This window comes from Daldinia vernicosa, assembly GCF_022497035.1.
Source record: "Daldinia vernicosa strain CBS 139.73 unplaced genomic scaffold F5Y00scaffold_20, whole genome shotgun sequence".
Classification (NCBI taxonomy): Eukaryota; Fungi; Ascomycota; class Sordariomycetes; order Xylariales; family Hypoxylaceae; genus Daldinia; species Daldinia vernicosa.
This window is the reverse complement of record NW_025953936.1, coordinates 496,411-516,782: the sequence shown is the minus strand read 5'-3', so window position 1 is coordinate 516,782 and position 20,372 is coordinate 496,411. Positions and strand designations below refer to the sequence as shown.

General features: G+C 46.4%; 6 protein-coding genes across 6 annotated transcripts; 4 read left to right on the top strand and 2 right to left on the bottom strand.

The window, feature by feature from the left end:
• The first annotated feature begins 208 nt into the window (after nucleotides 1–208).
• Nucleotides 209–3,473, top strand: F5Y00DRAFT_235831 (uncharacterized protein). The gene has a single exon (XM_048007628.1). It carries the CDS (start codon nucleotides 584–586, stop codon nucleotides 3,425–3,427), a length of 2,844 nt encoding a protein of 947 aa, XP_047865434.1. The 5' UTR covers nucleotides 209–583; the 3' UTR covers nucleotides 3,428–3,473.
• Nucleotides 3,474–4,171: 698 nt separating this feature from the next.
• F5Y00DRAFT_67664 (uncharacterized protein) lies at nucleotides 4,172–7,499 on the top strand. The gene has a single exon (XM_048013998.1). The coding sequence runs from the start codon at nucleotides 4,316–4,318 to the stop codon at nucleotides 7,430–7,432; it is 3,117 nt and encodes a 1,038-aa protein (XP_047865433.1). The 5' UTR covers nucleotides 4,172–4,315; the 3' UTR covers nucleotides 7,433–7,499.
• Nucleotides 7,500–8,843: 1,344 nt separating this feature from the next.
• F5Y00DRAFT_235828 (NAD(P)-binding protein) lies at nucleotides 8,844–10,665 on the top strand. The gene is made up of 4 exons (XM_048007627.1): nucleotides 8,844–9,280; nucleotides 9,398–9,613; nucleotides 9,679–9,975; nucleotides 10,135–10,665. The coding sequence occupies exons 1-4, from the start codon at nucleotides 9,100–9,102 to the stop codon at nucleotides 10,506–10,508; spliced, it is 1,068 nt and encodes a 355-aa protein (XP_047865432.1). The 5' UTR covers nucleotides 8,844–9,099; the 3' UTR covers nucleotides 10,509–10,665.
• A 1,234-nt stretch (nucleotides 10,666–11,899) lies between these two features.
• F5Y00DRAFT_261633 (uncharacterized protein) lies at nucleotides 11,900–13,216 on the top strand (the record flags this gene model as incomplete). Its single annotated transcript, XM_048011240.1, has 5 exons — nucleotides 11,900–11,983; nucleotides 12,115–12,307; nucleotides 12,383–12,629; nucleotides 12,702–12,894; nucleotides 12,953–13,216. 5 exons carry the CDS (start codon nucleotides 11,900–11,902, stop codon nucleotides 13,214–13,216), a joined length of 981 nt encoding a protein of 326 aa, XP_047865431.1.
• Nucleotides 13,217–13,629: 413 nt separating this feature from the next.
• Nucleotides 13,630–16,467, bottom strand: F5Y00DRAFT_261632 (Piwi-domain-containing protein; the record flags this gene model as incomplete). The annotated part of the gene is made up of 3 exons (XM_048011239.1): nucleotides 13,630–15,099; nucleotides 15,155–15,396; nucleotides 15,450–16,467. The coding sequence occupies 3 exons, from the start codon at nucleotides 16,465–16,467 to the stop codon at nucleotides 13,630–13,632; spliced, it is 2,730 nt and encodes a 909-aa protein (XP_047865430.1).
• Nucleotides 16,468–18,327: 1,860 nt separating this feature from the next.
• On the bottom strand, nucleotides 18,328–20,372 carry F5Y00DRAFT_252894 (fungal-specific transcription factor domain-containing protein; the record flags this gene model as incomplete). Its single annotated transcript, XM_048009979.1, has 3 exons — nucleotides 18,328–19,721; nucleotides 19,774–19,863; nucleotides 19,913–20,372. 3 exons carry the CDS (start codon nucleotides 20,370–20,372, stop codon nucleotides 18,328–18,330), a joined length of 1,944 nt encoding a protein of 647 aa, XP_047865429.1.

Genomic DNA, 20,372 nt, shown 5'->3' with positions numbered 1-20,372 from the left:
CTTAATAAAAGCTAATCACTTTGTATATTGCTGCGATCTGTGAATAGTCAATAGGTCCGTATGGTCATATATAAGTTGTGATCATGACCTAACTCGGATCATGCAGGGGTGCTCAAGCTGACAGCGGGAGACCTATATTAGTGTTGACTTTATTTTCTAAATTTATTGTAGGATCTCCATTTGACTTCCACTTAGATACGAGCATCCATTGATTAAATTGGATTTATAGTTGCAAGCTTCCGGCTTATAATCTAGGTACCTAACCTATATATAACACGACCAAACTCACGTATATATGAACCCAGATACTTGCTACGGATTTCTATATGTGCAAAATAGGAGCGTCTGAGTCGCAATTAATCTACCGGTAATGGTGTCGTTATCTTTGTGGGGTGTCGCGAGCTCAACCACCCCTTGTAAGTCGTACTGAAACCTTCTCCAATTGGCCAAGTCTCGTCCAAGATCGTGGGGTCTTTGGAGGTTCCCCAATGATCAACACCAGCCTCCCTTAAACTCTTCTCTCTTTCTTGTTCTTCCTCCTTTTCCTTTTTCATCCGTACACTGTGAAATACAATCGGAAGAAATGGAGTACGGGAAGGGCGAGCTCCCTCCTTACAGTGCCGTAGCTGCACCGGACTGGCGCAGGTGCAGGTCTGTACGGCGTTCTCGGGCTATTAAGTTCTTCGCTCTGACATGCCTCGCGTTTATCGTCTACGCACAATGGTGGCAAATGGATACTCGCCCAAGGGGCCGCCCAGTATCTCAACTATCGATTGAGAAGTTGAGTGAGAACTTACGGACTTGTGCCAAGTTACGCTCTAAGCCACAAGATCCCATTGGCCTAGGCCGGGAGCGGAATGCGCGTTATGTTGATGGGCACAAGCCCACTCTTATCAAGAACGCCACTATTTGGATTGGCGAGCCCGCCGACGGGACTAGCGACGAGGATGCACGCGCCGGCAAGGGCTTTTCGTGGATAAACGCCGACGTTCTATTGGAATACGGGCTCATCAAGGAAGTCCAAAAGGATATTGATGCTAGCTCACTCCCATCAGATACCTTGATATGGGATGCCAAAGGTCGTCAACTCACGAGTGGTATCATTGACATGCACAGCCATGCTGGCGTCGACAGTCTGCCAGAGTTAGCTGGGAATGACGATACAAACGAGATGGGTTCTAATATAACTCCATACATCCGTTCTATTGATGGTATAAATATATTCGATCACCAGATTCAGGTTATAAAGTCTGGAGGAGTAACGACAAGCTTAGTGCTGCCAGGTTCCAGTAACAACATTGGCGGCGAGGCATTCGTTATTAAACATGCCGTTGGTATACCTGACGGTCGCAATGAGACTTCGATAAACGATTTATTGGCCGATCCGGATCGTTCTTGGAGATACATCAAGATGGCTTGTGGAGAGAACGCTAAGCGAGTCTATGGTAAAGTTGGCGAGCATGGACCTACTAGCCGACTCGGTGAGTCTTGGGAATTCAGACATGCTTTCGAGCAGGCTGCAAAGCAAGTCCAAGCTCAAAATGACTGGTGCACCCTGGCCGAGTCCGTCGGTGTTGAACAGATGGACAGTTATCTGCCTCAAGACTTGGAGTGGGAGACACTAGCTGCGGTGCTACGTGGACACGTTCATGTTAATACCCATTGCTACACGGTCCCAGATCTGGAAGCATTCGTGGACCACACCAATGAGTTCAAATTTCCGATTAGAGCGTTTCATCATGCTCACCAGACGTTCCTCGTTCCTGAAATCCTCAAACGAGCATACGGTGATACCCCACCTGCATCAGCCCTGTTCGCCGATAACATGTGGTATAAGGCCGAAGCCTATATTGGGTCCGAATATGCAGGCAAGGTGCTATACGACAATGGACTGACCCCTATTTACGTGAGCGACAATCCAGTTCTAAATGCCCAGCATGTCGTCTTTGAAGCCGCAAAGGCATTCGGGTATGGACTGCCTTACCATGCTGCCCTGGCTTCAGTTACGACAGCCCCCGCTGAGCGACTGGGTCTTGGGCAACGAATAGGTAAGGTTAAGCCTGGATTTGATGCCGATATTGTTGTGTGGGATAGCGACCCATTGAGCGTTGGGGCCGCGCCGGTCCAAGTCTGGATCGACGGGACAGCACAATTTGAGGCTCCTATCGAGTTGGAGAAACCGTTTACTGCCCCTCGTAATTCTATGCCGGAGGCTCCTATTACTGAAGAAACGGTCATTGTGGGTGACGTGGTCTTTACGGGGGTTTCCAAGTCATTTTTACCATCCCAGCAGCATAATTCCCACGATGGGGATTTTACTGTCGTGATTTCGCGCGGTAAAATTGCTTGTGTAGGAACCTGTGAAACTGAGCTTGAGATGGCTTCCAAATCAGGAGTCAAAATCATCCATCTCGAGAATGGCCATTTAACCAAACCGTTCACAGTATTCGGTTCTCTTCTCGGACTTAATGGTATCGATGCCGAACAGGATACTGAAAATGGAGGCAGTCCAGAAATATTTAGTCGAGGTATTGACGGGTTGGCACTTGAGACAAAGAAATTACATTACGCATATAAATATGGTGTAACCAGGGCCATCTCGGCACCCAAATACTCGGGACAAGCGACTCACCAAGGCACCAGCGTGGGATTCCGTACTGCTGCAAAGCACGTTCTTGACGATGGTGCCATATTTGTCGATGACGCAGCGGTACACTATACGTTGGATCTGAGCGCGAAGCGTGGTAGCACTTCGATCTCGAACGCTGTCAATACATTACGCCACAAGCTGATCGAGGCTTCTACTTCCAATACTACCACTGCAGACCCCTACACCGAAGCTGCATTTTTAAGAAAAGTGACCGACGGCTCTCTGCCGTTGGCTATCACGGTTCATAGCGCTGATGTCATCGCTACGCTCTTAAGGGTAAAAGAGTCTATTGATAATGCCATTGTTTCTTCCCGAGGTAGCGGCAGCATCTCTCTTATCATCATCGGCGGCGCCGAGTCTTTTCTATTGGCGGATGAGTTGGCAGCAGCGGATGTGGGTGTCGTGCTCAACCCTCTGCTCTCATACCGTAACTCGTGGGACCAGCGGCGGGCACTGACCGGGGCGCCTCTAACAAACGGCACTGCGGTAGACAGGCTTGTCGAGGCCGGGGTTCGTGTAGCCATTGGTATCAACGAAGACTGGTTAGTACGCGACGTAGGCTTGCTCGCCGGGATCGCATATAGAAACGGCCAGGGTAGGCTCAGTGAGAAAGATGCTCTAGATTTAGTCTCGGATAATGTGTATGAGCTGTTGGGACTAAAGGAGGACAATGATGCAAGGGAGTTTGTTGTGTTCGAGGGTAATCCTTTAGAGATTGGGGCAAGGGTTCGGGCAGTAGGGGGTGGTGTAGGAGATGAGGTTACGCTGTTTATGTAGTATAATGTAGGTTAGGTACGTGGTTTATACCTTATATTATATTTTATATTATTAGTATTCTTCTATCTCCTATCAGTAGAGCAGCTTATTGGTTCTTAAGGGTTGACATGCACTAATCGAAACCTATAAAGAAATGTACGAAAGTGGAGTAAGACATGCAGCTCTGGTAGCACATCACATAGTCTAATCTACCTTAGGTTATGTACATAAGTACCTTATAGTCTACCTTTATAATCAATATTAAAAAGCGGGTTTAGCAATACCTTTGGTAGGAGCGAGGAAATTTTAGGCAAAGGAAGCCACGCTTAATATAAAGCTTGCACAATTAAGGACGTTAAAGCATGCAGTTACGCCGTCATAAGTTTCCTGCAGAGTAGTTGCGATTGCGCAAGTACGTACATCTTCGAACTAGACCCCGCACGGAGGGAAGGCACATATGCCACAAAGGACCCCTGTAAATATTTAATTATAGGTAGCCCGCCTTTACTTTTTTTTTTTTCTCCCACTAGACGCGACGGAATGTCACACATCACCAACTTTAACGCGTACCCCCAATCAATTCACATCGACTCTCTATACGTCTGCCTTGTTTCACCTTGATCGCCGACTACCTAGAAGCTAGAAGGGAATTGTCTACCCCCTCTTGGCGTTTGTGAAGTCTGCACTTTGTTTCTTTTGCAATGAAGCCCTATTCTACTTAGGACAATTGCGTAGTGCTCTGACGCTCTGCGCATCTGTCGCGACTCTACGTTCTATACTACTTTGACCTCTTTTCTACGGCATCAAAAGGTCACCAGACAGTCTATCCCTCTCATATTGCGTCATCTATTCATTTCCTCCACTTGGCACCATTTGTAAATTTCAACTGAAGGGAAAATGCACTAAACCATGGGAAATCAACTGAGCACTGAAGCGAGAACTGAATTTGACGGTGTACAAGGCGATCAGGATTTATCACCGCCCCATCCTTCTCATCCGCCGTATACTCCTCAGTCCCCTGATATTGTGTTCTCGAGCCAAGTGCCCCCATCCGCTACTCGTGTGCCTCCTAGTCCGACTCATCAACAATATAATCAACCAGACATCAAAATGTCTAGCTCACCTCCCCCACAACAGCCGGCTGCCATGTCACCGAAACAGGGCGCCAAATTCGAAATACCTGAATCTCCCGATTATAGACAGCAGACTTCAACACCAGTCCCTGTACCAAGCAAGTCCAAAAAACGAAGACGTGGAAATCGACCCAGCCTAATATCACAGCCCCGCTTGCTCGAATCCGATAATGCCGTGGATAATGAAACAAGCGTGAATGGTTCCTCTCCCGGTGCTGAGGAAGGTTCTGCTAGTGTACGCCGGAAGCGCAAGAGGAACGAAAGGCGCCGAAAGAAAGCCCTGCTGCAAGCATCTCCTGATTTAGGCAATCTTGAAATGCCTAATGATCCCATTCAATCTTTAGAGCCCGATGAAGTCCAAGAGACTCAGCAAGATCTCATCGTTGGCTTGCATACTACCAATACTACTACTACGGAGTCTACACCACCAAGCGCCTCACTGACAAAGAAACGCAAGATACTGGGCTCGGCTGGTAAGGACAGAAAGAGACAAAAGCGTGACAGCAATGGAACCCTTGGGGTAAATTCGGCAACTTCATTCAGTGGTCTTGCTGAGAGTCTCTATGCCGGCCGGAAAAAGAACAGAAAGGCACTGGAAGTCATTGAGGATGACTCTATGGACACTGGCGCACCAAGAGTGTCGCCGGACAACCATGGGCAAAAATCTATATCACGCGATTCTTCAGTCTCCGATTTAAACACGAACAGTAACGATCCAAACCTAGGAGAAGCCATACACCCTAGTACAGAATCCAATGAGATGGAGACAGGGTCACCTGATAGTAGTTCGTCTGATGCTGATCTGTCGCCAGACAGGATGCAACAGGATAACCAGAATCATGTTGTTACTAATCAAGACAGCAATGATGAAGAACCAGAATCCGACAAGAGGAGTGATGGCAGAGGAGAGCAAAGGAGCATTGGCAATGGAGATTTAGTCCCCCAGACCATGCCTAACGCTGATATCACCAATGATGAGTATCCATCAGACGTTGAAGATATCCATAACAATAGCAGTCTTGGTCTTCGGCCTAAGCAAAGCTCGGCACGAAAGCGTTTTGTTAAGCCGACATTTTTCGAACGTGAGGCAGAGGGTAACGCCAATAGTTCAGCCAACCAGGCTTCTTCCTCTTCCGCCACAGGAAAGAAACAACCCAAAATCTCGGCTATGCTCCAACTCCAAGGAAATGGCGTCGATACTCCCACGCTAAAGAAAACCCCATCTAAACGTCGTGCGCCTCCGAAGGAGACACAACCTCATGAATTAGTTACTGGCCAATTTAGCGACTTCGAGCTTCGCAACATTACTCAGGCCGTTGAACGTTGGAGAGATGACCACAACTTGACTCAATCCGAAGTGAACGATCTTATCCAGGGCAACCCCCGTGAAGTCAAATCCCAAGAATTTTGGGCTCGCGTTGTGGCTACTTGCCCAAATCGTCGTCGTCAGAAAGTGATAAATCAGTGCCGTCGAAAGTTCCACAACTTTGTTGCTCGTGGTGCATGGACTCCGGAGCAGCACGAAGAATTAAAGAAGATGTGGGAAATACATGGATCCAAGTATGCCATAATTGGAAAACTCATCAATCGTCATCCCGAAGACGTACGGGATCGCATACGAAATTATGTCGTGTGTGGCGAGAGTCGGCGTGTTGACCCATGGACTTACGAAGAAGAAGAAAAACTTCGGTCAATAATATCCGATGCCGTTAAGGTAATTCGGGAGCGTCGCCAAGAAGGACATATTTTATCAAACGAATCTGATGAGGATCTGATTGACTGGCAAAGAGTTAGTGAGTTGATGGAGCGAACACGCAGCCGACTCCAGTGTATTCAGAAGTGGAAGCTTATGCAGAAGCAAGTGCAAGATGGTGTTGGTAGCATAGATGGTGGAGAGAATCTTCCAATCGCTCAGATCATTCAGAATGCTCGGGATGAGGCAGAAACAATATCAAGCCGAGACCGATATAACATTGTCAAGGCTATTCGAACCTTCGGTGTCAACGCAGACGGTCGTATTCCGTGGGCGAAGGTTAGAAAGCAGTTAAGTGGTCGTTGGCGGCGTCCTACAATCATCTTAGTCTGGTACCGCTTGAAGCATTCCGTCCCCGATCATATTATCATGACTGTGCCTGAGATTATCAAACAGCTCAGTGTGAGGTATCATGAGACCAAGGAGCTCGACTTCCCAAGCGGCGAGGACTATGATCAAAATGCGGAATATACTGAAATCGAGCGCAAGGTCAACAAGATCTTGAGTAAGACCCAGCGCGGACCAAGGACTCCAGCCACCGTTGTTAAGGCTGACGATGACGACGACGATGATGATGACGACGACAACGACGACGACAACGACGTTGACGGTGATGACGATAAGGAGATCGCAGACTACAACAAGGAAAGTGGCGCAGATGAGGACAGCCAGGAAGAAGATTCAGAAAGCAATGAGGAAGATCAGCAGATTGAGAAGAACGAGGATAAGGCTGAGAACGAGAAGAGCAAAGGCAGCATTCAAAGTAGAGACGAGAGTGACGACGAGAGCGCTTCTAGCGACCAATCAGAGGACGAAGAGCTTTCAGAGCAACCTAGAACGGAACACGCCTCTGATGACAGCAGTGACCTAGAAAACAATGTGGAAGAAGACGAAAACTTGCAGCGCGAATCTTCGGTTCAGTCTCCTATCGCCAATATCAGGTCACGGAAAGCTTCCAAAAGCCAGAAGCGTTATAGCTTATCCAGCAAAGCCACGACTTCTCGAACTCCGATTTCCGGCAAGCGCAAGATTGCCACGAAAATGGCCAAACCTAATAATAACGAGCAAGGCTTAGATGTTGAAGAAGAACTAAGCAGCGATACAAACGCAAGCGAAGTGGAGAGCATTCCGGCACATTAATGTGTACCTAGTGTCGACTGTAGATGTATGCTACACCATATCAACCTTCCCCCTGTCATGTCTTGCAGGAACCCAACAGGTTTCATTCTGCATTGGGGGGCGCTCTATTCTAAGAGTATCGAGCGACTCCATATTCATTTCTTAATCCAGTAACTTCCCGAAGCTGTGTCTTCGGAAGTTCGCATGAACGGGTTCCAAGATCTTGTATCCAGCCACCTGTAATAACTCTCAATTGGGACTACATTAGCGATTGTAGTAATGAGAGGTTTCTTGGTCTGGCTATTATCAAGCCTCATCATTGCAATACTCGATAACCCAAATTCTCAATACATCGGCGTTCTTTGATGTTGGTACGAGGAGCGGTTCAGCTTGTTACTTTTAGTCAGGTCTGGTTCAATCTCTAGGTAAGAGATTGAACAGTACCGGCAGTTTACGAGTTCTAGGTATGAACGAACAGAGAAACAATGTATGGCCACGATACCCCCTACTGTATTTTTATAGTTATACCTACTTAGGTAGGTATGTACTTGCAATTCTCGATAGCTCACGGGTGGATGGAGCGTGCCGGTTTATGAGGATCTTGTATGGCACTCTGAACCATTGATGGATTACTGTATATAGGCCCCTTGTACGGAGCGAAGAATATAATATTCTCGCGAATTGGCAGGAGATAATAATGATGGTTTAGGCTTGTTACAGTGCACTTTACATGTGATGACATGTACTTTGTACAACAACACAGTGACCTCTACTGATGAACCAAGCAGCTATGCTTCAAGAACTACTTCTCCAAACACATCGTAGAATATATTAGACATCACAAAAGGGAGAAGATATTTACCCACCCGTAGAAACGTTACGCGGGGCATGCCTAGTAGTAGCGTATAAATTTTCAATAGCAGGATAGTTGCTTACAAATGCCTATATTGCAAATACGGACTGATAGTTGTACCGGTTGACTAACCCATATAACATGGTCTAACGTGTATGACAGGGGTATCGCCTATCTAAGCGGAACAAGCGAGGTGTGATACGGCAAGAGTACGTAAATGGACCAGAAACATCGATTAATATAATGGCAACTACTATATCATATATCACTCGGATTGCTCACAACCCCACAGATTGTTTCTGGGATGTCCCGTAAGAGGTACCTATGCAATACACTCGAAGTTAAAATTCAATTATGGGTTAAGACTAAGAAAGGTTAATACAATATTAAAACGTCATGACTAAATAAATATCTAAACGTAAATTACAGCATTTTATTATTCGTTTGTATGATGATGCACAATACGTGCCTTGTTCCACTCAACGTGGAGTTACACCCCTTTACTCCTTAAAATCCGGTGTTGTAATACCGTAGTATAGTCTCGATCTAGTATACCTTGGCATCATAACTGTATGAAGAGGTGTACCAGTTATTTTAGCACCTTTTTGCTTAGGCCCCCTAAGGTAGGTACCTTGTAAAGAGGAGGTTGCATATATGCTTTATAATCCCCATAGGAACCTTAGGAGCTGTTCGAATTCGACTATATAATCGTACCAGCATCCCACCCGTCAACAAATATTAGGGGATCGCTCATCTCATTGAATGATACTTCCTAAACCTAACATCACTCTTAAATTTATTTCACTATTAATTTTATACCTCTTATTCATTCAGAATGGCGCGCAAGAACCACTCGTTCCACCTTGCCGAAAGACCCGAGGGCGATATCATCCCGGGACGAACTTTCAAATATGTAGAGACCGATGCACCTACCGCCGACCAGCTAAAAGATGGGCAGGTCCTCGTAGAAACTCTCTACTTGTCTCTGGACCCTGCTATGCGCTCCATGCTGCATGGTCAGTCACCCATTTTTCATACCACCCTCCCCTCGGCACTTGCTGTCTTTTTAAGCATAACCAATTCGTTGTATTTCTATCTAAGCTGACAGTAGCCATTGGCTTTACATTTTATAGACTTCCGGTCTTATATGCCACCTGTTGCCATTGGGGAGCTAATGCGTGGAGGCATTGTTGGCAGGGTCCTCGCAAGTAAGAGCTCTAAGGCTAAAGCAGGAGACTTAATCTACAGTTTTGCTGGATGGACCGAGGTTATCATCCTAGACGATGAAAAATTCGAGACGCTCAACTTGCCAACTGGCACTAAGGTCACTGATGCGCTAGGTGGGCTTGGTATGTGGATTCCCCCCCTAATGCCGATCGCGTGAATATAACGACTGATAAATTATACACAAAAGGCTTAACTGGGTTAACGGCTTACTTTGGAATCAAGAAAATCGGCCAACCCAAGCCAGGAGAGACTGTTGTTGTTTCGGGAGCTGCAGGCGCGACAGGTTCCGTTGCGGGTCAAATTGCTAAGATCTGGGGTGCTCGCGTGGTGGGCATCGCCGGCTCGGAGGAGAAGTGTAGGATCTTGACGGAGGAGCTCGGCTTCGACGTCGCGCTCAACTACAAGTCGCCGACGTTCCGCGACGACTTCATCAAAGCTACGCCCAATTTTATCGATGTCTACTTTGACAATGTGGGCGGCGAGAGTAAGCATTTCCTAGATCAGCTTTACATCAGCCCCCTCTCGACACCTTATATGCCTACAAGTCCCTACTCCCACCCACGACCACGACTTATCACTTGTAATACTTATTACAACATCTGGCTTCGCTTGAAAAGGGGATGCAAATACTAATTGATCATAGTTCTCGAAATGGCACTCGAACAAGCTGCGGTACACTCGCGTTTCGTAATGTGCGGCAGCGTCAGCGGCTACAACAAGCTCGGCCAAGGACCCGGAGGTCTTCCAGGTATAACTGGGATTCGAAACCTCCTCCAGGTAACTGTCCAGCGTATCCGTATGGAAGGTTTCGTCGTCATAGACTACGCCAGCGAGTTTAAAGAGGCACAACAGCAACTAGGGCAGTGGATGGTCGAGGGCAAGGTCAAGACCAAGGAGACTATTGTCAAGGGCGGCCTCAAAGTGGCGGAGACTGCGATAGGCCAGTTGTTCACTGGTGGGAATACCGGGAAGCTGATCGTGGAGGTTAAACCGTATGACGAGGTGAGTGGTTTCTAGAATTTGGCTATAGGGGCTTTACTGATGAGAAATAGTAATTAGGGCAAATGAAACTTGTGAAATAATATGTGGCTTATAGGTCTCTGGCTTCGTTATCCAGAGAATAAATCAGTTAAAAAGTTCTACTATAATTAAGAGTTGTGCTATTTGCAGATTACCTTGCCAGTCCTTCCAGACAGATTACTTTTCAGAACAAGTGCATGCACCTGCCCACCAAAAATCCTAGTAAAACAACATGGCCACTTTCTGCCTCAATGATTTACAGAAAGTTCAATTTCACCAGTAATTACAATAGATATTAGAACTTTTTACAGGCATGGAATCGCTCAATTTAATCTAATCGATTTGTCTCCTTTTTTTTTATAATGCGACCGTATTTCATTAAGTTATTATAAAAGTAATCTGTAAATAGTGGCATGTATACTACATTTCTCAGCCAATACACCGTATTTTATAATGGTTACTTATATCATTACAATCCTCATGATGAGGCGCATCTAATGGTGTTAAAATTGTATAGGTGCGGCACGTTGTAAGAAAGGTATTACTGAGTGACGAGCCCTTATACTAGGTAAAAGCCCTTAGAGCCTCATATTACGTAAGAAGCCTTGAATGGGGGCCTCGAATTGGGGACCTGGCAGCGCCTGTAGCGCCTGGCATGCTAGGTGTTCTAAGAAGGTTATGGGGCAGAACAGGGCCATGTCATTTTACTAGTAAAATTGGTGGCAGGTGGCATGCCAGTGTTCTGAAAAGTAATCTGTCTGGAAGGACTGGCAAGGTAATCTGCAAATAGCACAACTCATAATTAATAAACAGATCAATCCGAAGAGTAATATGCTTTCTTTTTAATGGGCGTGCCTATGTTTGATTATATTTCGATTAAATAGGGGATAGCACGTTGCTACGATTATCTAGCTCTGGATATTTTATTTCCTTAGAATTGATATGTCGTAGGTATAATAAAATAAGTATCGAGCTAACTATATGAAAGCATATTCCCGAGCAAGTTATTATAATGAACAGTATAAGATATGATCAAGTTCTGTGCTTCCCGGGTAAATGCTTTATTATTGGTGTGGCTCAACTCGGCAGCACGTTCCGTCGTGACGATCTGCCGAGTGCTCGTCTAAATATAGCCTCAGTTACGATATAGAGAAAGCCCGAATGGTGTACAAGCTCTATCCAATCGCGTTGGAATCTAATATGGGCGCGATATTGATTAGCACGGGACTCTTTGGCCGAGATAAGTTTGTCGTGCTGTAATGCTATTCGTATATAGAGGCCTTAATGTCATTTAGTTCGCCTTTCCCTTTGAGGCTCCTGAGATTTAGAGAAGTTATCACCGCGCTTATGATCCTGATAGTGCGTCGAGTTTGAAATCGACGAGAACCATGAAGCTTCGGAGCTCCTTAGCCGCTGCGGCGGCAGCGATGGTGACGTTTTTGGATGTTGCACAGGCCCATTGCTATATCTACGTAAGTGGCATTGAAGAAAATAGCCGTATTTTATTGGTCTTTGAGTCAATCGCCTTGTTGAGATAGTCACTAGTCAATCAGGGGTCAGGAAAACGACTTATCGTCACAATACTGATCTTTCAATTAACTAGTCCGTCTACGTCAATGGTGTTGATAGCGGTACCTTCTCGGGGATCCGTACACCGGCATACAACGGACCGCCACCATACGGCTTTGCTAATGGCCCTGTCAAAGACCTCGACAGCATTGACCTGCGATGCAACGTATTGGGTGATCACCAGGTACCACATACTATCCAAATGACGCCCGGGGATAACCTCACGAGTCAGTAAAAACTTTCTAGTTTAGAACGCCGTTATATGGAGGTAACACTAAGTTGTTAACAATAAATACTTGTAGTGGAATGGCACCATGATGCCCGCACGGCTACCGACGACATCATCGCATCTTCACATCACGGCCCTGCGATGGTATATCTCAGCCCGGACCCACCCGGCGAGAACTCCTTCGTCAAGATCTGGGAAGAGGGTAAATTCGCTGAAGGAGAGGGCCCTAGAGCTCCAGGGAAATGGGCAACCACGGCTGATATTGCCGCCAACGGAGGCAAGATGAACGTGCGGATCCCTAAGGGGCTCAAAGCTGGATTGTGAGTGACGGATAGGGGCACCTCTTTCGGCCGGAGGTACGTACATACATTTGCTAACCAACCTACCTATAGTTACCTCATTAGAGCCGAGATGATTGGTCTTCATGAGGCTGAGGTCAGCTACCAGAAGAACCCTATCCGCGGGGCGCAGTTCTATCCAAACTGCATCCAAATAGAAGTTCTAGGCGACGGCGATGTGACACTACCCGAAGGTGTCAGTTTTCCAGGAGCTTACAAATGGGATGACCCCGGCATTATCTACGATGTATGCCTACCTATTAAATCGCCGCCATCTCTTATGAATATAGCTAATTATCTCTCAGGTCTACTGCTCGACGAAGACCACGACCACTGCCCCCTGTACCACGACTTATCAGATCCCAGGCCCGACTGTATGGTCTGGTGCATGGCCTGATACTCCATCGGTTGAGCTCGGCGCTATGACGGGAGTTACGAAGGTTACGAGCTGGAACACGTGGATTGTGAAATCAGTTGTCACGTCGGCATCAGCCGGACAGGTCTTGGGCACGTCGACTTACCAGGCTCAGTGGTCGTCTACTTATCATGCGCCTACCCCAACTGCATAGGTTAGATAGAGAAATGAACAAGGCACTCATATTGAACTCAAGGGATTATACGCATGTTCACTAGCGATTGTGTAAATAGCTTGAGGTCTTGGAATTGAACGGACTTAGGGGTTATTTTCATGGTTCATATAATGTTAAGTACTATCGCAATAGCAATATTCATACAACACGTTCGTTAGATTTGGGGGCCATGAAATTGACCAGCTAACCATTATTAAATCAGAGCCGTTTATTAAATATGTACAAACGCACAAGTCAAAATCACTCTTTGAGTTAATGGTGTACCTACGGCAGTACTTAGTTACGAACGCATGTGTGATCATTGCTAACCCTATCTATCCCGTAGACCCTATCCCATAGATCCGCCTGAAGTCCTAATCTAAACGAGCGACTGTGTTCATGGCCGAGTAAACTCAGATATAAAACATAGTATCTCTAATATTAGCATGAAGTTCTATCTTATCCTTAGGGGGGACTTTTCCCTGGCTAGGTTTCTGAATGTCCTTGGAGCTCTTGGAGTCATGTGCTGCCCATTCACCAGGATCATCGAACAAATGGTCGAGGTAGCAACGAGCCCGCTCACATGCTATATCAGCATAGTAGGCGGGAGTGCAAACGCTAACCGGTTTTGTGGCGCGGCCGAACACATAGCATAGCCCTTGAGTTACGGCTTCTAGCTCGCTAACTGGGTTGCGAAGGTCCTTGAATATCTCGTCGTGTAGCACAAAGTAGTGTATAGGGCGTGCAGTTCCCTTTATCGCGTCGTGGGGTTGAAGATAGAAATCCCAGTACCGGGCTTCCGTCACACCCCGATCGACAATAGTTCCAGGTAAGGGATTGGATGGTTCATCACCAGGTGCGTAGAATCGCGTATGGTGACGCTTCCCAACAATAATCACCGTGAGCCGCGGCGCCTTTTTCCGATAGACGGGGATACGAGTAAAGGCCTCATGTAGAAGTGGCAGCTCTTGATCGAGTACTGTCTCGTACTGGCCTTCAGATACGCCATCGCGATAAACTAGAATGTTCTTTGGATAGGCTTTATTATGCTTTTCCCATAGCAATAGCCGTGAATGAAGCATATCCGCAAGCTCTGACACCATCTCTTGGCGTGCCTCCGCTTGCCGTCGGATCACAGCCGGCCATTGTCCAAGAGAGGAGTTGATAGTTGCAACAACCGCAGCGATGCTAGGAGTATCTTTGCTGGATGAAGGGGATGGGTGGGTGACATCAATACCCACAACCATAGTCTCGCTGAAGTTGAGTGAAGTTAACTCATTGAATTTGACGTACTGGTTATTTCCACCAAGCTTCAGATTGAGCTTCATGGAAATGTTGGCCACGTATTGAGCGGGATTCCTCTGAGCATCAAGCTTATCACCAGCGACACAGATTGTTGCTATGCCGTGGTGAAGATCGCCCAACTTCTTGATATAGTTGTAGTCCCCTGCTATTATCCTTCTAGGTAAGATGATAAGGAGCCAGTTCAGACTATAATTTTTGGCAATCTGAAAAATCTTGTCGATGTCCGCTGCATCTTTGACGTTGACTTTACGAGCAGTTTTTAGGTCTACCGGCTCTGTGTATTTTATTCCGACCTTAGGGAGCTCCTTCTTGAACAACTGTTCAAGATCTTTGTGTCTGCCTTCGTAAACGTTTGTTTCACCCCCGAACGTAATGACCACATACGACCATCTCCTCGTGTTTGTAGCTGTAGTGAAACTCATATTTCGAAGATCCCATGACCTATTTTTGGACAATTTGGCATTCTGATAACCGTTGTTAGATTTGTAGCAAACCTTCGGTGCATTTAAGACACGGGTCGGAACTGTGATTAGGCTCGGCTCAGAATATTCCCTTGGAAAGCTAATATGGAAACGCCCCTGCATTTAGTATTAGTAGAATTGTCTCAAATTAAGAGTAGAATCGATGCCTTACTAAATTTCTATTCTCGCCTCTAAGCCCAACCGAAGTTAATCCAATTGACTGAATATTAGAAGCATCTGGAGACGGTCCGCTGGTGCAGAAATCAATCATCTTCTGCGATTGTTCGGAAGTCAATTTTGTCCTCGCCACCCGACCAGGAAGTACGCTGCAGAGATTAGGGGGGAGATATTTTGGGTTCATTGGCGTCCCGACGTTGATAACTGGCCTTGTTGAGTCTACCGATATTCCATATCCTAACTAGTGTTAATAAATCCTCACCGAATTATGATGAAGCTGAGATACTTACTTTGTTTAAAGTAATCGTAGACACTAATATAATAACCTCCTTTTTCGTCCATCCAAAAACTGATTTCTTTGGAAGTAGCGCCAAAACTACGACCTTCTGGGGGATAATCTAGATCCTTTCCATCGTTCTCCGTAACAAGGCCACAAATTGTCCTAATTTTGGAAATGGTTCCGTGATCCTTTTTCGAACTGTCAAGGTGATTTACCCGCACTCTAAGCCCCCTTAAAAAGAATGCCAGCTTCACATTGTCACGGCTCACGTCCTGCCGATATTTGTTCATCAACTCGAGAACTGTCCAAGTTTTATAGAAAGCTGCGCGGCAGACATTTACGTTCAGAAGGAACCGGGAAGTCATCCATCTAACACTAGTGAAATGACCCCTTATCGCCTCTAGACCGCCGCCGAGGTCGCAATTTTCCTGAGAAGTGCCAACCGGGAAAATTTTCCCTGACCCGAACGTAACAAGATTATCGGTGGTCTCCGCATAGTGATTGAATAGAATATTCAATGCTTGTACTATTTCTTTCTTAATGTTATCCATCGCTGAAATATCAGTGGACTTGGCATAGTCCTGGAGGTTAGAAATGGAGAGAGTCTTAGTGTATTTAAGTGCGACTTTGTACTTCTTCGCACCCTTGCGTGACTGAACTTCATCCTCGGCACGATATTCAACCTCGTTGGGATCGTCAATATTCTCAAGTTTCTTTAGTGATAGAAGAGTCGACCTGAAGTCAGTGATGATGCCTTGTTTATAGTCACCCATGCAAGGAAGTTGAAGAAGTAGTTTGACAATCTGGATACGCCTCCTCACACTGGGTTCTTGGTCAATTGAGATATCGTATCGATATAGAACTAGGTCTCCTATGTCCATCTTTACGTAGTTAGCCCAGAGAGAATCTGACGTGCCCTCGGTCCCATATTTTGGACGTGGTGGGAATCTGGTCTGTTTGTCCTTGCTGCTGTTAACCTTTTTAACGACTAAGTCCTCGCTATCACCAACAGTCTTGTCATAGGCCATGTTAGACCATTTGAGAAGCCTGTTGACGTTTTTATTAGTTAAAGTCCGCATAAATAGATATTCAATAGATATTCAATAGGTATAGATCTTACTGGTTGGTTGCAGGACGTTGGCTGGACCGAGACATATTCAGTCTGGGAAGTATTTAGGTAGGCAGTGGATAACACAATGCAACAGTACATCTAGTTGAAGCGCCTTAGGAGGACACGGATTTGAGGATAGTTACCAAATTTGAGTTATGTATCAGAGATAACTGCTCGACACTGAGTACCAAAATGGGTAAATCCAAGGGACGGGGATGAGACCTCTTAGCAACAACCACGATGGTAGAATTGGGATCTCTTTGATGCAAGAAAGAAGAATAGGACGTGAGGAGATAACCTAGGATTTATAAATTGAGAGAATACCTACGTACGCTATGTTAACAATCTTATGGCTATGAAAACAGGTACCTACTACGACACTTGTCACATACCATGCGGTTTAATCCCAGACGCGGAATATGTGATACAGTATATCACAAATAGCAAAGAGAAGTAAAATTTGTATATAACCTAGTTTACAAAAGGTAGCAAATATGATATGTTATTAGTTATTTGTCTTATTGTAGTAATAACAAATGTTTATCACCGGATTGTTAGCTTCTTGATTAGCTCAGGTAACTATTTGGTACTAAGGGGGTGATTGGAATGCTGGCTTGACAACAGCTTGAAAGAGACGACGCATAGATAGAGGTAGTTTATTGAAATTTATAGGATGAGTTTGGTAGCATGTCTGGTTAAATTACCTAGCGGTCTTGTTTTACATATCACGACATCTACCTATAACTATCATGACTAATGCTCACTATGCCATCATATTTGTCTACGTATTAAACTCCCTATTTAAAACTCGACTATCTGCCTGCCTAGGTACCAGGTAGGTACCTTAGGTATGTGATAGGTAGTTGAACTGAGTAAAGGTCACGATGGTATTGAGAAAATATCGATTGTAAATTGTGTATTTCCAGAGAAATAGCACTCCCCTCTACTCGCGGGAACTATATGCTTAGCTATAGACACGCATTGTAGCAATGTAAGATATGTACGAGCCCCAGACCGAGATGCATTTATGTTCAAGCCGCAAATATAACGGCGAGGAGCAAGATGCCCCTTAGTATGTATGTACCTAATGATGACCATGCTCCAGTAGAATGAAAAAGGAAACAAATGCAATATGAGATAACGCCACCCAGAATACTCCGTTTAGATAAGTACCTGTCTGTCGAAAGACCAAGTCCGCCGTCACCAGGATAACCAAGTTGACCAAGAATCCCCATCCATCCAAGCCCCCATCCAGAGCAAACGCCACGTCATCCAAAACACAGGTGAATGCTTAGCCAGCTACCGTTACGCTGTCCACCGAACCGTTTTAGGAGTCACTAGTTTCGGATCGCGCCAAAGAGGTGCGAATGTAGATACCTGTCTAGAAGATATTGAAGATTGGCCGAGCCCAGATAGCCCCAGCCATCTATCCGACGTCCTGATGTTTGTCGCACACATTTCGTACGAATTCCGCCATTTCCCGAAAGCGCCGCCCACCGCCGTCTCTGCCGCCGCCGCCACCATCAACAATGACACCATGGTATAATTTCGCGATTTATTCTTTGCAACATGAACCTGACCTATGACTTGGGTATATATGTAAGATAATAGTGATGACCAAATGAGCGATAAAACCCAGATATATGAAATAAGAGAACCCTGAAAGCAAATTGTTAGCCGGGTGGCCTTGTATCCAACAAGAACGGCTTTTATGAGTGTTATTGGACTCCTGTGATGAGTTGCCGTTGTTCAAGGAAGGGCTAGGGATGGGTACGGCTCAAGCGCACGAGAAGTCGAGGTTCATACTTCTCGCAACACCCTGCCAGTCCCATACGCGTGCCCAGTCGCCGCGTTCCATTAACCGCCAGACTTCTTCGAGTACTTCGCCGACGCGGTCGCAGTTACGAAGCCCAGTGTAGCCGCGAACTGTTCGGATTGCGTTGCGCACTCTCTCCCGTTGTGCGGGAGCGAAGCATGCGCAGCCGATCACGAGACAAGGCACTAAAAGTAGAGTTTGTACGGGATCGCTCGGTTTAAAAGAGTCTAGAATCGCCAATGATTCATCGACGGCAATAGTTATGCGGTTGTCGTGGTGAGGTGGGTATCGGATCGGTGCCGGAGATTCGGCACGCGGCGGCGTCGTATGACTACTTCTTGGTCGCTCCGATGAAGGCGGGGTATGGGCGGAATGAGACTGAGAAGTTGGGGATAGAGGGATGATACTGGCTGAGGGTTGGGTGGACAATGTAGACGGCGTTGTTGTCGACGAGGGCGGGTAGATGGTCCGGAACAGATATACCCACATCATCTGCTTATATAGGAGCCCAACACGATCACGACTATCTCCCGGAGGCCAATGAGGAGTCCACTCTCGGATGGCAGAATCGATCTCGGCAGCTCGATATAGTGAGGTGTAGTCAACGACGGGATCCGCTTCGGCAGCTATATTCGCTCTGATGGTGTTGCGAATACTCGTTATCTGAGCAAGGTAGTGGAATAAACCATCGGCAATGCCAATTAGACGTGCGGGCTGGATTTCAAGCCAAGGGGTCCAGTCCTCAGTCGCCAACCGGGGCGTATGAATATCAGGATAACGTATGAGCTCGTCTGCAAAAACGCGATACTGGAAGAATTCGGTGATAAATATCAAAAAAGCATCGTCCGGGGGTGGAGACTGTTGGATGAGGTTCTTGTACGCCTGAAGATGGACTCGATGTTCGCCATTGGGATTACCTTCTGCGAGGGTTTGCAAAAGCAGACAGAGCATCTGTCCGTAGCGGGGAGATAAAGTGGTCTTGTTTTTCGGATCACTCTCATTATCCATCGGCTCGCAAAGTTTCTTCATCGCCTCCTGGTGGTGAAACTGTGACCTATTCAGTAGCGAAGCCAGGCTGATCTTTGGGTTAGAGACGAGGATTTTGGTGCCGTATGGAGTATCGTAGTCGATATGTCTGCTGGCTACGGAAAGAATAGAATGCATCAGGCCTCGATGCTCTACCGCCATCTGGAGTAGCATATCCTTAAATGCATTCTTATACTGCCCTTCAACCGTAAGTACACCGCTTAGGTGACTGATGTAGTGATTCAAGAAGACCATATCTTCGGGCGTCTCTACTCCCTCGAATATAGGTTGGAGAGTAATTTGCGGCAAGCTGAGCCGCTTCTGTAGGTCTGTGCCGAATGTTAGAGGATGGGCGCACATCCAAGTTCAGGTTATCAATACCTTCTTCTGCCTGTTTCTCCTTGCCGCTTTTCCATATGGTTTTCTCATGGTATCCCTCACAAACAACAGCATTTTTCTCACAATTTAAACCTATACGAATTAGATGCGCGGTAAGGGACGGATGAGACTTTTAACTTACAGCGCGGTTTTGCCTCGTCGCATTTCTTTTTTCTTTTCCGGCATGTGATGCACCCGGTCTTGGAACGTCCTTTGGCAATCTTATTCGTCGCTACTTGGGGCGTGAGGGGGTGTTTACGAGGCCGACCCCTCGGTCTCTTTAACTTCATCTGTGGCACCGGCGCAGCATTCGGTTCTGTAGTCGGAGTGTGTGGAGCTTCTTTGACCTCGTCCATCTGGAAACCATCATCTTCGAGAGGTTCTACCTTGGGGACCGTCAATGCGTCATCCGAATTCTTCTCCCATGACATATCATGTTCGGCTTCATCACCCGCCCCAGCGCCTTCGCTATAGCTAGTGCTCCAGGATTCCGCACATGACGACGTAGCGGAATGAATCATGGTCGGCACGCCAGATGCGGCGGCGCCTACGGGGGAAATATCGAGTTCGGTGCTGATAGGAGACAGCTGGCCGGTATCCAT